The sequence below is a fragment of the Anser anser genome (genome assembly GCF_964211835.1).
Source record: "Anser anser genome assembly, chromosome: 1".
In the NCBI taxonomy this organism is placed as follows: Eukaryota; Metazoa; Chordata; class Aves; order Anseriformes; family Anatidae; genus Anser; species Anser anser.
The window spans coordinates 24,635,376-24,653,999 of NC_139720.1; the positions used below are offsets into that span (position 1 = coordinate 24,635,376).

Below are 18,624 nucleotides of genomic sequence, written 5' to 3' on the forward strand. Positions count from 1 at the left end.
ATGGCCTCGAGTTGTGCCAGGGGAAGTTCATGTTAGAAATGAGGAGACATTTCTTCTCAGAAAGAGCAGTCAGGCATTGGGACAGGTTGCCCAGGGAGGTGGTGGAGTCACCATCCCTGGGGGTGTTCAAGGAAAGGTTGGACCTGGTGCTTAGGGACACGGTTCAGTGGGTGACATTGGTGGTAGGAGGATGGTTGGACCAGATGGTCTTAAAGGGCTTTTCCAACCCTAATGATTCCACGATTCTATGACTTCTACAAAACAGGAAAAACAGCCTAGCAGCTAGTTTAAATACGAGAAGCTGTGGATGAAAAAAGGCATGTTTTACAGAAAAGTGAGCAAACAGAGCATAAAGACGCCTGCGAAAGGCCACCTGCCCTCGGGACAGGCAGGGAGCTGCGAGATGGGGGTTCTCCGACCCGCCCCCTCCTTCCAGGAACCGGTTGCGGGGGGGGGGGGGGGGGGGCGTTGGGGAGGCGTTGCCGGCGCCCGCCGTGACGCCAGCCCGCGGGCGCTCCCCATTGGCGGCCGGCGGAGGGTGTAGCCGGAGGGCGGCCGGCGGTTGGCTGGCGCCGCGGGGCGGCGGCGGGGCCGTGGCGGCGGCGGCAGCTGAGGGAGGGAGAGAGGGGGGGAGCAGCGCCGCCATGCCCCCGCCCGGCCGGCCCGAGGTAGGTTCGGCGCTGCCCGGGGCTGCCGCCGCCCCCGCCCGCCGCCCTCCGCCCTCCGCGGCTCGGCAGCGGCAGCGGCAGCGGCAGGGGCAGGGCACGGCGGCAGCGCCCGGGGCCACGCTTCGGGGTGGCGGGTGAACGGGGCTCCAACGGGAAAATCCGCCCGGGGAAGGGCGGCCGGCCCGCTCCGCAACCGTGTGCTGCCGCCCCGTGCCTCCCTGCTGTTTGTTTGCTCATAATTTTATATCATCTTTAATATATATTACTATTTTTTAATATATGTTACTATTATTTTTAATGTATGCCCCTATGTTTTAACATATTATGATTATTTTTAATGTCTATCTATATTTTTAACATATTTTAAATGTATATATCTATATTTTTAACATACTATTATTATTTTAAATGTATACCTCTATTTTTAACGTATTGTTATTATTTTTAATATATATCCGTGTTTTCCCCCTGCTCCGTCGCCCGGTGCTGCTGCAGTGTCGGCACAAGCCCCAGCCGTGCGGCCGGGAGCCGTGCTGGGTAAGCCTGGGCACGCACTGGAGGCCTGGCTGTGAGCTTTGGGCCTGCCAGAGGTCACGGGGAGTGTTTGCCTGCCAGGCCCATTCCCCTGTCCGGCTGGAGGTCCCTCTTGGGAGCAGCGTTTTTCTCCCCGAAGGTCTGCAGGGTTGGGTGTGGGCAGCCAGCTCTCCGTGTTGACCGCCTTCGCCGTTGTATTGCAGGGTAGCAGTGGGCAACCAACTTTCCTGGAGCTCCACGAGGCACATGCAGGCTCCCTGAGGACCCTCTGAGCGTGCTGAACTGCAGCGGTGTCAAACAGCCCCGGCCTCTGGACAGCAGCTTGTGCAGGTGGACAAGCGTGGTGACGGTAGGAGTGCCCCTGCAGAGATAGCACAGAGGACTATGTGCTCCTGCTCATGCCTTCTTTAGCATACTGGCTTTTCTCCTTAAGCAAGCCTGGAGTTAGATGGGGCCTTTTAAGGCTTAGGTTTAGATTGTTTTACAAGATTGAGGCTTGAGGACAAACAGGATTTTCCAAGTGATTGGGATATCAGAGGTTCGAGTAGTTATTTCCATCAGTTAAAATTGCTTTGAATAGGAAATTCATGTCTTTAAAGCCCCCATGTTTGAGATCCCTATCTTTTAATCACACGAACACCTGAAGTCCTTAGTCTCCCAGGTATGTGGTGCTGACACCTTGCCATTCACAGCAGAGCTGAGCAGTGGCATATGGGAGTGAAGGAGAGAAGAGAGGAAGTAAAAGGATAATCCTCTGCCATGGAATCTCTCGTAAGGAAGCTTTTCCACTTTGCATAAAATTGTAATTAGGAAGAAAACATTCCACTCCTGACCACATATACAATCTCTGCTATGCAAATGGCTGTGGTCTCTTCCTTATCTTCCACGGTTTTCAACTTGTGTAAGAATTAGTTGTGTACATATACTTAGCATTGGTTTCACATGCTGGACTTTCCCTTCTTTCTTTTCTGCTTGCGTTACAACCTGTGCTCTACTTTTTTTTTTCAGTGTATTTATTGCTTACTTGTTGCTGCTTTTGATGCAAGCTTTGACAAGTGGTTGGTCTTTGCATGCTTATGCTGGCAATGTATTGGTATCTTTAAGTTTCCAGAATTTTTTTTTTTTTTTGGAAAAAGCAGCGCAATTAAAAAGTTGTTATGATGAACGCATTGAAAGCCTTCATTTACAGCAGGACAAGCAACTTGTTTCTGTAAGGCCACCCCAGCAATCTGAGATGCACCAAAGTACCCGCTGGCTTAGTGCCAGTTAGGAATGAAAGCAAATTCCTGTCTCACAGAAGTAGGGTGTAACTAGAGTATAAAGTACCTGGTTTGTGTTTTACAGCAGATGTTAAAGGAGACCAGAACTTTTGCACAAATGATGTTTGAAGCATCTGTCTAGCAGTGTTATTTTACTCCCTTGTCTTTGCTGCCATCAGGCTTTACCATGCTCCGAGCCTTTAGTCACACAAACGGTAAGTGTGCGTTCCATCATGCCAAGTGTCGGCACCATCACAAGTCTGTGCTGGCAATCAGGAGAGAAGACGTTAACGCATGGGAAAGGAGAGCACCCCTAGCACCAAAGCATGTTAAGGAACTGACACAGATGGGATACAAAGTCCTGGTGCAGCCATCAAACCGGAGAGCCATCCACGAAAAGGTAAGGTCCCATTCTGAGTTAGATAAGCAAAACCATAGTTCGGCTATTAACCATAGTGCAGGAAAAGTAATACTCGAAGGATGCACATGAGAAAACATATCGCTCGTTTTGTTAAATGAGGAGTTGTCGTGTCCTAGTGTAAAGAAAAAGGACTAGTTTGTTTAGCCTTTTAATGTATTTAATTTTGGCACATCAGTGGGTTTTTGGAGTTGTTTTTAATGATTACTTTCCCTCTCATCTGTCTCCGAAGAAGTGCTAGGTGCTCTTGAAGTAGAGACTTGGGGATTCATTTAAAACTGATGGGTTTTTGTCTTCTGTTTGTATGGAGGCAACACTGAAGAATAAACATTAAAAAAAATAATGAATTATGCATCTTTCAATTGTGAATCCCACTCCTGCTTGAATCCCATTCCTTGTGTAAAATCAGAAGAGAAGTAATTTAATGCTGTGGGCTTCAGGACTGAGAGCTTTTACAATTCTTGTAGCAGCAGTAACACTGCTCTAAGGTATCTGAGCCAACAGATGAAAACTGAAACATAAGTAGGGAATTAGTGATCACTTGCACTATCACCCTTCAATTAAGACACAATGCTGGTTTTCACCAAAGCATGGATCACATTAGATACACAAGTACAATGTTGAAGGCTGGAATTTTAATATGTTTTTGAGATAAGGGAGAGCAAAAGTAAATTTTCATATGGAAAAACATTTTAGAAGTTGGTCTTCAGCGTGGACTTACACAGTTTTATAAAATCACCTATCATCAGGCTCATTTGTCAGATTTCTCTAAACCTATTTCCAGGCGTTTCAACACATTACAAAGGACTGTTCGTTACTGTAATATTATAAGATAATTAACTGTAATAAAATGTTCTCTTTGTAGTCTGTGAATTTAAGATGAATGATTTTGCCAATATACAACTGTTTTAGCCTCATGTAATAGGATATTAACATGGAAATTCAGTTCAATGTTTGATACCCCTTTTGAAAATGAGGTTTATGTATCACATGCAGTAACTGGTTTCTACTTTGTAGAATTTTCCATTTGTCTTCTGCTTGAGTTGCTTTTGTGCTTAGAGCTATGAATACGGAAAGAAACAGAAACATATACTTGATTTTTGTCTTTTATAGGACTATGTCAAAGCAGGTGGCATTATTCAGGAAGATATTTCTGAGGCTTCTCTGATAGTGGGTGTGAAGAGACCTCCAGAGGAGAAATTAATTCCTAAAAAGAACTATGCCTTCTTTTCTCACACTATTAAAGCCCAAGAGGCAAACATGCCCCTTTTGGATGAGATTCTAAGACAGGTAAATGCTGTCAAAACAAGGACCAGCATGGAGCTCAAAGTAAACTTAGTCCTGGTAGAAAGCTTGCTGCCTTGTATGGTTGCTTTCAACGTGCATATGCGTAGATAGCTGTTGAGAACCATTTTCAGTATCCCTTCTTGGAGCTGAGTATTTTTTGCCCTGCAGATCTCTTGCTTGCAGTGCTACTGTGTGTATGTGCATAAGGCAGATGAGGTGCGAGCGTGCTGTGCTCAGGAGATGTTTATGCTGCGTGAACACAGGCTTGCGGGGAGTATTGGTCCTTACTGAGGGATGCAGGCAATTTGCACAAAACAAGCAAACCAAGCAAAAGCAATCTCTTGGCCACTGATGTGGCCTGCAGAGGTTGGAGTGGCCTGTGGGGGTGCTCTGTGCCAAGGGTGAACAGGCAGGGCAGAAACTAATGTAGTTTTTACGTTTTAATTTTTATACTTAAATTTTGTTCTGAATTATTTGCCTTTCTCATATATTCCTATCAGCCTCTGTTGGGAAGGATGACAAAGGCATATGAAAAGGTGGTTCCTAGGAAAGCAGTGTGCCACTGACTGTGCATTCACTGGAAATTTTAATATTCGATTTGCTATGTATTTTCAGGAAATTCGACTGTTTGACTATGAAAAAATGGTTGATCATAAAGGAATGCGAGTTGTGGCCTTTGGAAAGTGGGCTGGTGTAGCAGGTATAGTGCATAAAGTAAAGGCAGGCTTGCAACAAGTAACTTCCTGTAATACTTCTGGTTCTGTATGTCTCTTGAACGCTGGGGCTTTGCAATGCATTTTTAATTGCTGTATTGCTTTTAAGAGCTTTTTTGCTTTCTGGTTTGTGCTGCCTGCTTTTGATGAGACTATGTGTCAAATAGTCCCATGGATTCCTGGCAAATCTACTATTTTATGCTGTTTTGAAGCCCCATTCATCTGTTCAACTAACTTCATATTAAGGTCAACTGAAGAGAGTTTTGAAAGATACTGCTGCTGACCGTCCTGTGGTTTGAAACAACTTCTGTTGTTTCTTCAGGAAGCTCCCTGTGTTATCTCCTTCTTTGGAATCTGGTGATGTGTTTGCATCTGATAAAAGGATATCCAAGTATTAAATAGTGTTAGAACAAATAATGTAGGTCAACAGCAGGCTTAAGGTTATGGCCTGCTATTGAATTTCTCCTTCTCTGGTGTTGTATAGACTTTCTTTATAAGGAACATATTAATATTATCTCACAAGCAAAAATATCCAGGATGATGTTAGACTTCAGTCAGTCTCTGCAGTTTCTAACAGTATATATTTGTAATTAACACTGATGGTGTGATTTCTCTTTTTTTTTACCTATAGGAATGATCAACATTTTGCACGGATTGGGATTAAGATTTTTAGCCCTGGGACATCACACTCCCTTCATGGTAAGAATATAAGTGTATTTTTCTTTAGCAAAATGAGGTACAGGCATTGGATAATCATCAGTATTTGAATGTGGCAAATATCCCATCTAATGGTTCTGTGCCTTTGATTTCAGCACATTGGGATGGCACATAACTACAGAAATAGCAGTCAGGCCGTGCAGGCAGTACGCGATGCTGGGTATGAAATTTCTCTGGGATTGATGCCAAAGTCAGTTGGGCCCTTGACATTCGTGTTTACAGGCACTGGTAATGTTTCTAAGGTAAGAAGTCTGTCTTCAGGGTGAAATACTATATTACTTTTGGTAGAACGTCTTGGTATTTGATACGTCAGGTTAGATGGGTTAAGATGGGTTCATTTTGTTTGCTTGCAGTTCAGGTTTTTCAATGCCATGAGAATTTTTAAGTACCCTAAACAAATGCCTTTAACATGAGATCATGCCTGACGAGGCTGACTATGCTAACTTCTTACCATGACAAATGGGTTAAGACTTACTCCTCCTGTCTCTCTTCCCACCTGCGTGATTTTTGTCTCCCTCTCTCCCCTCTGGGCTCACAAGGTGTGTTGAATCAGTCTGTTAAATTATGGGGAAATAATTACCTTTTTAATACTTGAGGAGTTTTTATCTCTTTTTCTGTAACATTGATGTGGCTTACAGATGCCAGACTGGAGCTGTTGTCTAGGATGTAGGGAAAAGACTTGTACTTTTGGCAACAAAGACCAGTTAACAAGCCTCCAGCTCTAAAGTGAAAGCATTGCCTATGTAAATGAGTGCCTTGTGGAAAAAAGGATGGCTTGTCTGAAAGGCCCATGTTCTGTGGTCACGGCTCTTTGGGAAAGTCATCTTGAAGTTCTTTGCCTTTAGAACAGCCTGGTCGGTGAGGAGTGGCTTCAGGGGTCTTCTCTAAAGAGAAACTGCTCCTCGGAATGCCAGCAAAGCCATCTATTGTGGCTGAGTTGAGGCCTTTCAGCTCTGCTGTTGGAAATATAAAACAGATGTTAGATTGTGGGCCAGGCATTCTGCAGTAATGGGGGATGATGTAAATTCCTTGTGCGTAGAGTCCTGGCAGCTTTGTTTTGGTGAGTGGGGGTGTGTGTGAAACAGCATGTACGTCTCTGAAGATGTTCTCAGGCAGGACTGTCAAGCTGTGTGTGGCATTTTTGTATCTGTTTTCACAGACCAGATGAGCAGTGTTACGCTATCTCTATGTTCTCTGCTCATTCTGAATCCTACTTTTGCTTTACAGGGTGCCCAAGAAATGTTCAATGCTCTGCCATGTGAATTTGTGGAACCACATGAGTTAAAGGAAGTTTCCCAATCCGGAGGTATGCTGTGATGATAAACATGATTAAAAACATTGGAACCCCTTTCCTACAAGTATAACAGCTAATTATTATTGTTATTTTTTCCTCAGACCTCAGAAAAGTTTATGGGACAGTGTTAAGTCGTCACCATCATCTTGTAAGGAAGCATGATGGAATGTATGATCCAGTAGACTATGATAAACATCCAGAACTCTACACTTCTCGCTTCAACACTGATGTGAGCATCTCTTCTGTTCTTTTATGAAAGGTTTTCCACAGAATGTTGGTAGCTACTACTCCTTTGCATATCTGTTGATTGAGAGAGAATTCATTTAAAATGTTAGACCCAGAGCTTTCAACTTTGTAAAGTACTAGATGGGAACGTCAGGCACCTGTACCTTTCTTTGCAGATTGCACCCTATACGACTTGTTTAATTAATGGCATATACTGGGAACAACATACTCCTCGCTTGTTAAGTCGACAGGATGCTCAGAAGCTGCTCATGCCAGTTAGATCTGCTGCAGGTGCACCGGAGGGCTGTCCTGAGCTACCGCACAAGTAAGGCACCTCGTTTCACTAGTAGCAATTCTGCAGCATTGAGTCATAATGCTAAGCAGTTTCGTGACAGTGTCTGGCAAGTGATTTTGTTTCTTATGTTGTTCTTCTTGCATGCTGCAAAACGTCTCGTTGATCCTGCTTTTGTTCTGTGATTGGCAGTGTTGTTTTCACAGTTCAGAGTTTCTGAAAACGTCACGGTAGAAACAATTAACAGGTATCTGTCTGCAAAGGTAGTTCTGCACTTGATCCTTGTGCAGAATGCAATATAAACATTCTCAGACATCTGGGATGTTTACCTACTGCACCATTACTGCTAGAAATTTCTATGCATGAGCAGAGTTTGCTGGACAAGTTCTTTCTGCCTTCTCTTTTGGCTTGTAAAAGTCAGTAACTGTTTCTGACCAGCTCTGACTTCTGCAGCAGGTAGCTGGCATGCTTCTCGACTTAGTAATAGCTAAATAGCTTTGAAAATGGAATATGGGGTGCAAATCCAGGGTTAGATTCCTTTCAGTGTGGGTAGGAGCGCACCCTTTCTTTAATAGTCCAGCCTATACTGTAATAGTTCTCTACTAGACTGTCCTGAAGATGTATTTTGGGAGGATATGGCTATGTATCCTGGTAAGGAAGCAGGCCTTTGTCTCTTTGCCCACTTGTGACACATTTCTTTCTGGCACCTAACAAATAAAGAATGTAAGAGTTAACATTGAGTAGAGCCAGAGGTTGTGAGTTAGGCTCGTGAATGCACCGCCAGTGCCAGCTGTCTGTGAACTGAAAGGAGGCAGCCATCTCGTTCGGTTTCCCCTTATGATGGTGAAGTCATTCTGGCACGGGACTGCTCACTGGCAGCTTGGGGCAAGTGGTAGATGTATAATGAATAGGAGGTGTTGGGAGCACAGGAAATACGGAGAAAAAATGGTGAATGAGTGGATTCCTCTGGTCTTTGAGAAGTTATGGGTGAAATTTGAATCCTGTTCATGTGAATGGAAGTTTTATGACTACAGTAGGTCCAGGTTTCCTTTGCATTTCTGGAGGTCATTGTGTTGTGTTGACTTCTACATTGGGTAAGATGGATGAAACTACAAGGCTCATAATTCTTTTGTTTCTTTTTTTCCCCTTGTTGACTGTTATACCTATGTTTGTTTGTAATTTGGATAATGCTGTATCCTCTTTTGTTTTTTTGATCGCTTTAGACTTTTGGCAATATGTGACATTTCGGCAGACACTGGAGGATCTATAGAATTTATGACGGAGTGTACAACAATTGACAGCCCATTTTGTATGTATGATGCTGACCAGCATATTATTCATGACAGGTGGGATAGCCTTTAGTTTGTATTGCTTTCCCCTGTAATTTGTACAGTGAAACATTATATTGAAAATCATGTACTGAAAACACTTGTGAAACGTGGTGCCTTCCAAGTACCATGGAGAAGTTATTTAGAAGAGCTGTGTTCTCTCTTTCAGTGTTGAAGGCTCTGGGATTCTGATGTGTTCCATCGACAATCTGCCAGCACAGCTTCCTATAGAAGCAACAGAGTACTTTGGTGATATGCTTTTCCCATATATTGAGGAGATGGTAAGATCTTATGTATGCAACAAGGAGGTGAAAGCTTGGGCAGTCTGCTTGTTTGTTGCTTTTCTGGTCTCCTATATATTTTTAAAAGGAATCTGCTGTAGAACATAACGGACTTTGCATTTTAAAAACAAACTTTCTATGTCTTGAGGCAATACTTTCAAAAAGCAATATGTGAACAAGATATTAGGGACTTGGATATTTTAGGGAAGCACCAAAAACTCTCTCTGTAGGCGGGAAAGAGTCTTTGGAAGGTAGCCTATTGCTGATGAACCCTGCAAAAGGTATCGAAGTCTGAGGGGTATTTTGGGCACTCAACAATCACAGTAAGACTGCTGTTTGAATTCATATCTTTTCAAAAAAGTCAAAAGACACTGATCAGGGGCAGGATAATTTTAGATCTACAAGATACTGGCATTGTTGCATGCATTTAAATGTTATTTAAAAACTCGATATTTTACTGTGAAAAAAATATGGGAAATAAAATAATTGATTTTCAATAACTTATTTCCCTAGCTGTTATCTGAAGGCTCAGAACCTCTTGAAAACCAGAATTACTCATCTGTTGTTCGAGATGTAAGTTTTGCAGTTTGGCTGTCTATTTGTCTTCCTCTGCTTTAAAACATATAGGTGCAAAAACCCCTCAAACTTTGTTTCATGTATTTCTAGGCAGTGATTGCATCCAATGGCTCACTGACAGCTAAGTACGAGTATATCCAGAAATTGAGGGAGAGCAGGTAATGCATACTTTCTTAAAGTCCAGTTCAGGACTGTAAACAAACTTCTCTGCATTCTGTTTCCCCTTTTGCATTTATTTCATCTTCTGTTTTGGTGGGCTGCTGCTATATTGCACTGTATCTAAATTACTCCTAGCTTGCTGATTATCTTCTTCCTTCATGCACACTGTCTAAATCATTAACATGTGTTGTTACTAACTTATACTGAAGTTAGAATGTAGTCATTTTTCTCTTCCTTATGTTATCAAGACTTTCTTTTTTTTTTTTAACCAGAGACAGCAAATAACCACATACCAATATTTTTGTGTTCTTCCTGGCCCATTTAAAATGGATGTAACATACAGTCCTTTGAAAGGAATGGCTGAAAAGGCTGTCTAATACAGCTTGAGTCTAGTTTCATCAAGTATTGCTCAAGTGCTATGATGCATGGCATTGTTCTGTAGGTGGATGTATCCAGGAGCCTCTGTGAGACACTATGACTTTTCATTATACTCCTTTAGCTACAGCTTAGCTACTGCTTCATCCTGACCCTGTCTCAGTAGTTATCTGCCAGTGGTAACATGAAAGAAGTAGCACTGAGTGCATCAAACTAACAAAAGTATAAATAACCCGGATATCCCTTCCCATCCCTCTCCTCCCTGTTATTAACAAACACTATAGTTTACCTATGAAAGATGTTAATTTGAAAGATGTTAATTTGAAAGATGTTAATTTGAAAGATGTTAATTTGAAAGATGTTAATTTGACAGTAAGTGGATACTTCTGGCTTCATGTTCATGGTCAGTGCCAGCTGTAGTATGCATCGTATAAAAATTGAAATTGGTCTGACCACAAGTACTGCATGCACTAGTGGATACTAAGAACATAAGTGTGTTGACTTCTGCATACTGAACTTCTCAGATTTCCTTCAGGAACTTTAAGAAGTCTGTTTATGAACTTGTGCATGATGAATTACATATAGGTGCTTTTTCCACTCAAAGTAACATGCTGTTTGCTTCTCAAAGATGACAGCTTACAGTTGTTTTTATCTTGTGGTATTTAGTAGATCATCTCAAGAAGCTGTCTCAGTAACAAATTTTCTTATTCCTCACACAGCACAGTAATCTGTTTTTTTGGCTTTCTCCATAATCATTTGCATGGTCTTGTGTGAACTACCCTGAGAATCTGGAGACTTCCTTCCCAAGGGTTTTTTTGTGGGTAGATTTTTGATATTTCTGCAGACCTGTGTATTGCATGTGATGTTCAGTCGTTCATTGGTGTTGCTCACTTAGCTATCAGAAAAACAAGACCTGCTAACACTACCCTCCCTTTACTTGTGAACTTGGGGAATAATGCATATGAAAGCGGGGAGTTTACTGCTTAAAGTGTAATGGTTTAGTTAAAGATAGGCTCTTGTTTAGAGCCTGCAGGAATTATGTGGCTTCTGTTATTAATCTAACAAAGTAGTGCTGTGTCTAGTTTAGTACCTGAGGGCTCTATTTAGACTAATTGCTTATTCTCTTTGAATGTCCATGAACATTTCAAACTTATGCTAGCCAGGTTACATCAGCTGAACTGTCTTGGGTGCCATAAGAATGCAGGAGGAGGTTGATTTACTGAACTTTTTTCCATCCTTTCACTTTCACTTGCTTCAAACCTGCTACCAGTTCCTCATCCACAGCTGCTATGGCATGCCCCATGAACCCTGTGGACGTCTAAGTATTGCTGTTGTTCAGAGGCTGACGTAACTGGGTTATTTAAATGTGTAGGTAGAGAGTTGGCAATAATCTGAGATGTTCTTTTTTGGGATTCTGTTGCCACTCTTGGTGGATCATTTGGCAGCTCATGTTTGTGCCTGTCCCAGATAGACATGCTGCATTTGATCCAAGTGGTATCTAATTATGGACAGTGGAAAATTTTAAAATAAGTGTGATAAGAAGTTTGACTGCAAAATCCAACTTCCTTTTATTTGGGAAGTCTCCCCTTTGTCAACACTGTTGCTTCAAGCTCCTGCATACCACTACTACTTCCTTTAAATGAAGGGTGGAGTGGAGCTCTTTCTTTTCCTTTGCCCAAGAAGGTGTAGTTGTGGAAAATGTCCTATTAGAATTGGCAGTAGGAGAAGGAAGGTCCTAGGGTTTGTCATATGAAAGGAGATGATGGGCTTAGGGGGCCTTCCGTGAATGGAATAAATCATAACTTTTTTTTAAAAAATAAGATCTATAAAGCTTGTATGAAGGTCAAAATGTACAGTAACCTATAATAATTAGATAGATTAGACAGGTGATATGTTGGTATGTCCCTTTCAGATTCAATGTTGAGAAGAGTTACTTGAAAACAAAAACAAAAAAACCCTTAGAAAGTAGAGGAAGGGAGAATGGGACATTGGAATTTTGGAGATTAATTCAACCTTCACAAATTCTCAGACACAGGAGACTGGAATGTGCTTCAGACAGACGGATTTTGTATTGATTTAATTCTGTCTACTCAGGGTAGTCTTTCAATACTATTGTTTGAGGCTTTGTGCCCCCAGATAACCATTTGTACTTCATGCCATGCTTTAGGTCATGTAGTACCACTATTCTTATGCACTTTAGGCGTTGCTCTGGCCAGCTGCAACACTGTCCTTCATTATTTTGGTCATTTTTGAACTGAAAAAACAACCAAAAATTCAGTTTACAGGTGTCATGTAGAGCTCCCAAAAAGTCTGAGGCAACCATTATTTAGTGGAAATGTGGTTAATCCTCTTTTGAGGGCAGGAGCTCTAAGCGAAGTCTGCCAGCTAGAGGTCAGGCTTCTCCCTGTGGCCTGACCACAATGCAGGGTATGCCTGTGTAAACTCTTGGTAGATAAAAGGGAGATTGAGGAACTTGTGTATACGCTTCTGAAGTTTCTTTTAAATCTTATCTTTGAAGGCCCTAACTATTAGTTGAAATTTGTTCTCAGGATATGGGGTAGGAAAAACAAAACCTCAAATAACTCCTTTAATTATGTTAAACAATAGGACAATAAAGAGCTTCCTTCTCTTCAACAATAAAAAAGTGCTATAATAAACATTTTATTTACTAAATAGTTTTTAACTGCATAATGATGAAAATACTTTAAATCAACATTTTTACAATATTAGTTTAACAACATAAAATTTAAGGTAAAAGGAAAACTGTAATGAGATAAAATGCACTTCCTTACTATAATTTATGCATTTCTGAGAGCATATTAAGTAATTGCTGATCTATGTTGTTCTGAATGGCAAAATGAAATGCAGAATCTGATGTGAACACTTTATATTGTAAGTCACCAGAAGAGCTACTTACATTTATTTTGGAAAATAGTAGAGGCATGGTTAAAACATGCTACAATGGTTTTAAAGCCTCCTTTTTCTGCAAACAGCAGGAAAAAAAAATATGTACATACCTTAATTGGTGTGTGTGTGTGTGTATATGTGTATATATATATATTGTCTCTGTATGTTCCTACGATGGAGTAATATGAACCTAGTATAACTTAAACAAAATGTGCTTTCACTAATATGATTTTATGTAATTTAGCAGTTCCATGATGTAAAGTAAGCAAGACAGGGACTGGAATCCCTTGACAAGTCATGGTAGCCTAACATGACATAGACAGCTTGGTGGTCCTTGAGTGATCTGGTTACAGTCATTTGGCCATTGAGGAAAATACAATGACAACTGATGAAAAAAAATGTCGAAAAACCAATAGCAATTGGAGAAGCAGTGGAGACATTGATGGATTTGATCTTGGTTATATTAGAGGAAGGAAACTAGAAGTTGCAGCAGAACGGTAGCAGTACTAGACAGTTATTGACCAGTTTTGGGTTAGCTAGCCATGAACTTGACTCTTGGTCTGAATAGAGCTCTTGGTTTGTAGACTTACTAAAACATACTTATTCTGTTAGCTTTAGCAGTATACAATTTATCTCTTCTGTGTGGTTTTTAATTTTCCCTGTAATAATACCTCCTAGGGAGTACGCCCAGATGTTGAACATGGATAACAAGAAGAGGGTTTTAGTACTTGGCTCTGGCTATGTTTCCGGCCCTGTACTTGAATATCTCACTAGGGATTCCAACGTTGACATCACAATTGGTATGTAAGACTTCTCTTGTTTATCACGTAAAAAAATGTCTTCTATGTATAGTTTGGACTTACCACAACCAACTAGTGTGGCAGAGCCTTTCTCATAAGTAATAAGTGGATCTGGTTCTGAGAACTGATAAAGAAAACCTTCACTATTGTGCACTGCAGAAGAGGGTTTCATAGCTTTCTGAGAATTTTGAGTTTATGTAATTGCTTTGAAAATGACAGCCTCATGGAAAGTTTACTGTTTGCATATGTAACCTATAGGGAGATTAGAAAGAAGTATTTTTCCTTCTAACCTGCTTTGGACTTGAGATTGGTGTTGTTGCTAGTCAGACTCTTTTATTGTTTCTCAGTTATGTTTTCCTCCTCACACAAGAAGATGAATTTGGTTTTATAGACATCTGTATGAGTAAAGTCTCTTCTGTTGTTAAAACCAGTACTGTGGTGGTAAACATTCTTCATGCCCTGAGCCAGGTTTTTTTATTGCTCTGTTTTGGTTTTATCTGTAGCACATTTCAGGCTGGACATCTCCACACTTTTCTGTATGCTCATAGATGATCTTACCCTGATTCTGCAATTTCAGAATTAAAACCCAGGCTGTATTGCCTGAAAGATACTTTGCTAGGAAGAGGTTTATTTTGAAACAACATACTTCTGTATATTTTTTTTAACTGTTGCTACTTTTTTATATATATATTTTTTCCTTCATACTACTTTCATGCTGTGCTGCTTTTGTTACCCTTTGCAGTGGTAACAATAGTACTTCTAACTCCTGGGAAAAGACTTACTAGGAAGAAGAGAGGCACTCTAAGCAATCTGTACACTTATTATTAGTCTTGCCTGATGTGGAGGACAGGGAAGGATAACAGAAATGTGCAGCATCCATCGCTTCGCCAGTAGGGAGGCTGCATCAAGTCCCTTCAATTCAGTAGCAGTAAGGGAAACCAGGTGAACTGGAAGATCTGATTTGCCAAGCTCTGTGCAAACATAGCAGGTGCCTCTTATCTGGGTAGCTTAAGAACATGCAGTTTCTATAGCGCACACTCCACCAAAAAAAAAAAAAAGCTTGGAAGGAAGGAGACAAAGATGTTACTTAGTCTAATATTTAACAGCAGGCAGGTAGATGTAGAAAGCGTAAAATGCACCTCACAGTGCCACATTTGGCTCCCTGCTGCTAGGCTAGACCGCTTTAAATCCAAATGATTGAAGACCTTGAATAAAATCTTTAATTAGGAAACCTTCATGTAATCATCTTTTCTTGTTTTGAATTGTAGACTGCTTTGCTCAGTGCTGTTTCCCCAGCACAAGTTGATTAGTAGGGTAGGGAGAATCACTCTCTAGCAATATTTATTTCCCTTTGACTTTGGAAAGGCCATAAGGAAATAAGGCCGTAACTTAGAGGCACAGATGCTTTTAATTCTCTTTAAGCCTCTGCCCCACCTGCTGCCTTCATTGCCCGCTCCTTTCTCCTGGCTCTGTTCCCATTGCCTTCGTTGTGCTGGCTGCGTGGTGAGCAAGGATGGGGAACCAATTCATTTTAAGTCAGATGTAGCAAATACTGGCTGCTTTTAACCTGGATTGCTTTTTCAGTTCCACTTTCCTTATAATGGTAAGTGCTGATGGCAGTGCAAGTAAAATAATAGGAAAAGAACAAGTGGAGGCAGGAGGGAGGTGGAGACTGTTTTTTTTCCCTTTTAGTGATAATATCAGCACATGCAGGGTTGGTAGGACTGAGCCCTAGGTAAATATTGAAACCAGTCAGATTGGATGTAGGCCTTTTAGTTATATTTTGCCTAAGCAAAAGCTGAACATTTTCAGCTTATTATGTTAGAAGTGGCGAATGATGAAGTGGTGAAATGTTTTTATTTATGCTATTAAGCTGGTTTTGGCTACAAATATGAACTCTGTTAAAAATATACTGAAACAGAGTTTTGAAAGACTTTTTTTTTAAAGGAGATTTATCCATAAGTATAGTGGCTATGTGAAATGAGGGATAGGGTGGGCTTTTCTGAACATTTGTTTTGTTTGCCTACTAAATCTCTTAGTTAACTGCGTTGAACCTGCATGTTTGGCAAGGCCTTAGAACTAGTGAAGGTTTTTTTTTCTCGCTTAAACCAAGCATAGCCTGAAAATGAAAAGCAAGTCATCTTCTCTGGAGTTGTTCTCCTCCAGGACTTCTAGTCAGCTCGTTGCATTTCAGTGAAATAGTCTATGCATTTGTGGAAATGGCTACTGCCATCAGAAGCTGTTTGAATACTTCAGCTCTGCATTTGTTTGTCTGGGTTAGGAATGTGACCATTTTTCAAACCAGGAGAAAAGACGTACTGTGTAGTGACTTAAAATGCTTTAGGCCTCAAGATAAGTTGTTGCTCTAATTGAAAATGGTTGTTTTCCGGCAAGATGCTACTAATCTAAAGCCAGTTTTGGCACACATTTTTTTTTTCCATTGCAGTCTTCCCTCAAGAGTCAGCGTAACACAATATTTCATTAAACTGGAAAGTACCAGGCCTGGCTTTTCTGTATTTCTGTGTGAAAGTCAAAACAAGAATCAAAACTGTACCTGTTTCAAGCAATTTGATTAGTCTATTTCACTTGAGGATGTAAATCTGCAAGAAGAGGTGTTTTTTGGGGGGAGGTAATTACTCTCCCTCCCTGCACTCCCCTTCCTAGTTGTACATTGCTTCCCCAGCAAACTGGTGAGCTCACATATGCCTATAGAAATTTAATGTGGCTAGGGCCCTGAAGTGAGTTTCTGTCATTCTGGTTTATACTCCTGCACCTTGCTATGTCAAGCAGACCAGTAGATGACTCGTTTCGGTAAAAGGGTCTACCCCTAAGTAAAGGTTAAGGGCTGACATCCCTCCCAGATCGAAGCATGAAGATCCTGTCTGTTGTGTGATTGTCCACTGAATAAATAGGGAAAAGAAGAATTGCTGCTTAGTTTTGTAGTGCTGAATGTGGGATATCATTAAGTTCCTGCTTGTTACTCCTACTTTAGTTTTATCTCCTTTTTTTTTTTTTTTTTCAAGTTTTTCTTTTGTCTGTTCCTTTTGACTCCCGCTCCCAACTGTTTTTCCATTAATACTCTGGACCTGTAGACACGTCTGTTGAGAAGACAGCAGCCAATCGGGACTAAAATAATAATCTATCATGTGAGGCCTTGGAAAATAAAATAAAGATGATCAGCAGAAAAACGTAACAACAGCTCTACTGTGCCCAGCCGGGAGTACCATACCACCATCCCATTCAGGCATACTTGTACTTTTTTGGAGATGTCCAACTTTCTCCTTCATCATCATCAAAGCAGGATGATGACTTCTAGTTTTGCATAAATAATTCAGTCTACTGATAGGAGGAAAATTGCAGTTTAAACTTTGATTAGTTTTAAGTACACCCGCAATGATGCTAATAGTGGGTGTCCTTGTTAGTAAAGAGCAGTCTGGGGCTCTTTACTTCTGAGAGCAAATCTTCTTAGGCTCTTGTTCTTAAGTTATAGCTGCTGTGGCTTGACACTGGAAATCGATTATAATATTGACTACTTCAGAAGAAGTGCTTATGCTTAATTTTAACGTTATGCTTAATTTTTCTTTAACTGCTGGTGAAAAAGCATCCATGCAACTGCTTCTCTTTGGAAAGAAGGAGGCATATGTACAGCAGTTATACCTGGGCATGCTTTGGACTTCTTCATTTTTAGGTAATGGTGTGTTTTATTTTTAAAACAGCATCTGTCATGGAGGAACAACTTGAACAACTGACAAAAAAATTCAGCAATGTCACTTCAGTTCATATGGATGTCCTTAAGCATGAGGAAAAGCTGTCCTCTTTGGTGAAGAAACACGACCTTGTGATCAGGTCAGAATTCTGAGTAAAACACGATAGCCTCAACTCAAAGTCATGCTGCTTCCCTCTCCTAGTTCGCTGACTAAATCAGCATTGTAACTGTGTAGAGGACCTTTTGTGACTGCCCTCAGTTTGCTAGACTTTTTGGTGGAGCCTAGATGGCCTAATCCTCTTTTATTCTTTCTTAATGCCCGAGAACTGGGCTCATATTTGTATATGTAAATAGTTGTAACTGGCCACTACCTTCTTGTGTAGAGAGGTGTCAGGGACTTTGATTGCAGCTTCTCTTTTTAAGTGTTCACCAGTTACTTGGATAACTTTAGTAAGAGGGGCCAGTTATGTCTACCAGCTTATGTGTGCCTAGGATCAAGTTTGCATGTTTTCAGGAGGAGTAAAAATTCTGACATATTGGTGATTTCACCTGAATATTCGGTTAAGAAAGATCTCTTTCCAGTTATTGAAATGGGAGGAAATGACCTTGCCATTTTGTCCTTTTTCACAATGGAAGTCATGACTGTTGTTTCTTTTCCAGCTAGAGCATGCTTTTTGCAAAGTACATCAGCAGGACTGTTGCAATGCAAGTGTTCTCAAGGATCGTTTTACAGTTCTGTATCTTCTAAACCTTCAGCATGCCTGTTTAGAAGATGGTCTTGAAAAGAGGTCTATGTTTTTTTGTTCCGTATTTTTCCCTCCGAGGAAAAATATGACAGAAATGTTGTCTAAAGAATGACTCCCATATTGTTTTGCACCCTGTTCTGAGTGCATCTGACAGTGTTCCTCTGATGGGGTGGGTGGCTTTTCACTTGTGTAGGTATGAAACGACCTGGAGCAAGGCAGGTGTGATGGATGCATTTAGTTGAGCTTTTTTGTAGGCACACAAAACCATCAGTGAGAGGCTTTTCAGTGGCAGCATAAGTAACTGATTGGATTTTGATATTGTGTAATTCTCTTTCATTT

At 41.0% G+C, this 18,624-nt stretch overlaps 1 protein-coding gene across 4 annotated transcripts in view; it reads left to right on the forward strand.

The window, feature by feature from the left end:
- Positions 1-544: 544 nt before the first annotated feature.
- Positions 545-18,624, forward strand: part of AASS (aminoadipate-semialdehyde synthase) — a 29,696-nt gene continuing 11,616 nt past the window's right edge. For 2 of the 4 annotated variants that reach the window (XM_083831905.1, XM_083831907.1), the window contains exons 1-16: positions 545-668; positions 1,406-1,551; positions 2,641-2,861; positions 3,993-4,169; positions 4,782-4,866; positions 5,511-5,578; positions 5,692-5,838; positions 6,824-6,902; positions 6,992-7,119; positions 7,292-7,440; positions 8,631-8,753; positions 8,905-9,016; positions 9,530-9,589; positions 9,683-9,750; positions 13,712-13,833; positions 17,550-17,679. In XM_083831905.1, coding sequence (XP_083688031.1) covers positions 2,649-2,861; positions 3,993-4,169; positions 4,782-4,866; positions 5,511-5,578; positions 5,692-5,838; positions 6,824-6,902; positions 6,992-7,119; positions 7,292-7,440; positions 8,631-8,753; positions 8,905-9,016; positions 9,530-9,589; positions 9,683-9,750; positions 13,712-13,833; positions 17,550-17,679 — 1,661 coding nt within the window. In that variant the 5' untranslated portion in view covers positions 545-668; positions 1,406-1,551; positions 2,641-2,648. The remainder of the gene's footprint in view (positions 669-1,405; positions 1,552-2,640; positions 2,862-3,992; positions 4,170-4,781; positions 4,867-5,510; positions 5,579-5,691; positions 5,839-6,823; positions 6,903-6,991; positions 7,120-7,291; positions 7,441-8,630; positions 8,754-8,904; positions 9,017-9,529; positions 9,590-9,682; positions 9,751-13,711; positions 13,834-17,549; positions 17,680-18,624) is intronic. The other 2 variants (XM_083831906.1, XM_083831908.1) reach the window with 2 other exon arrangements.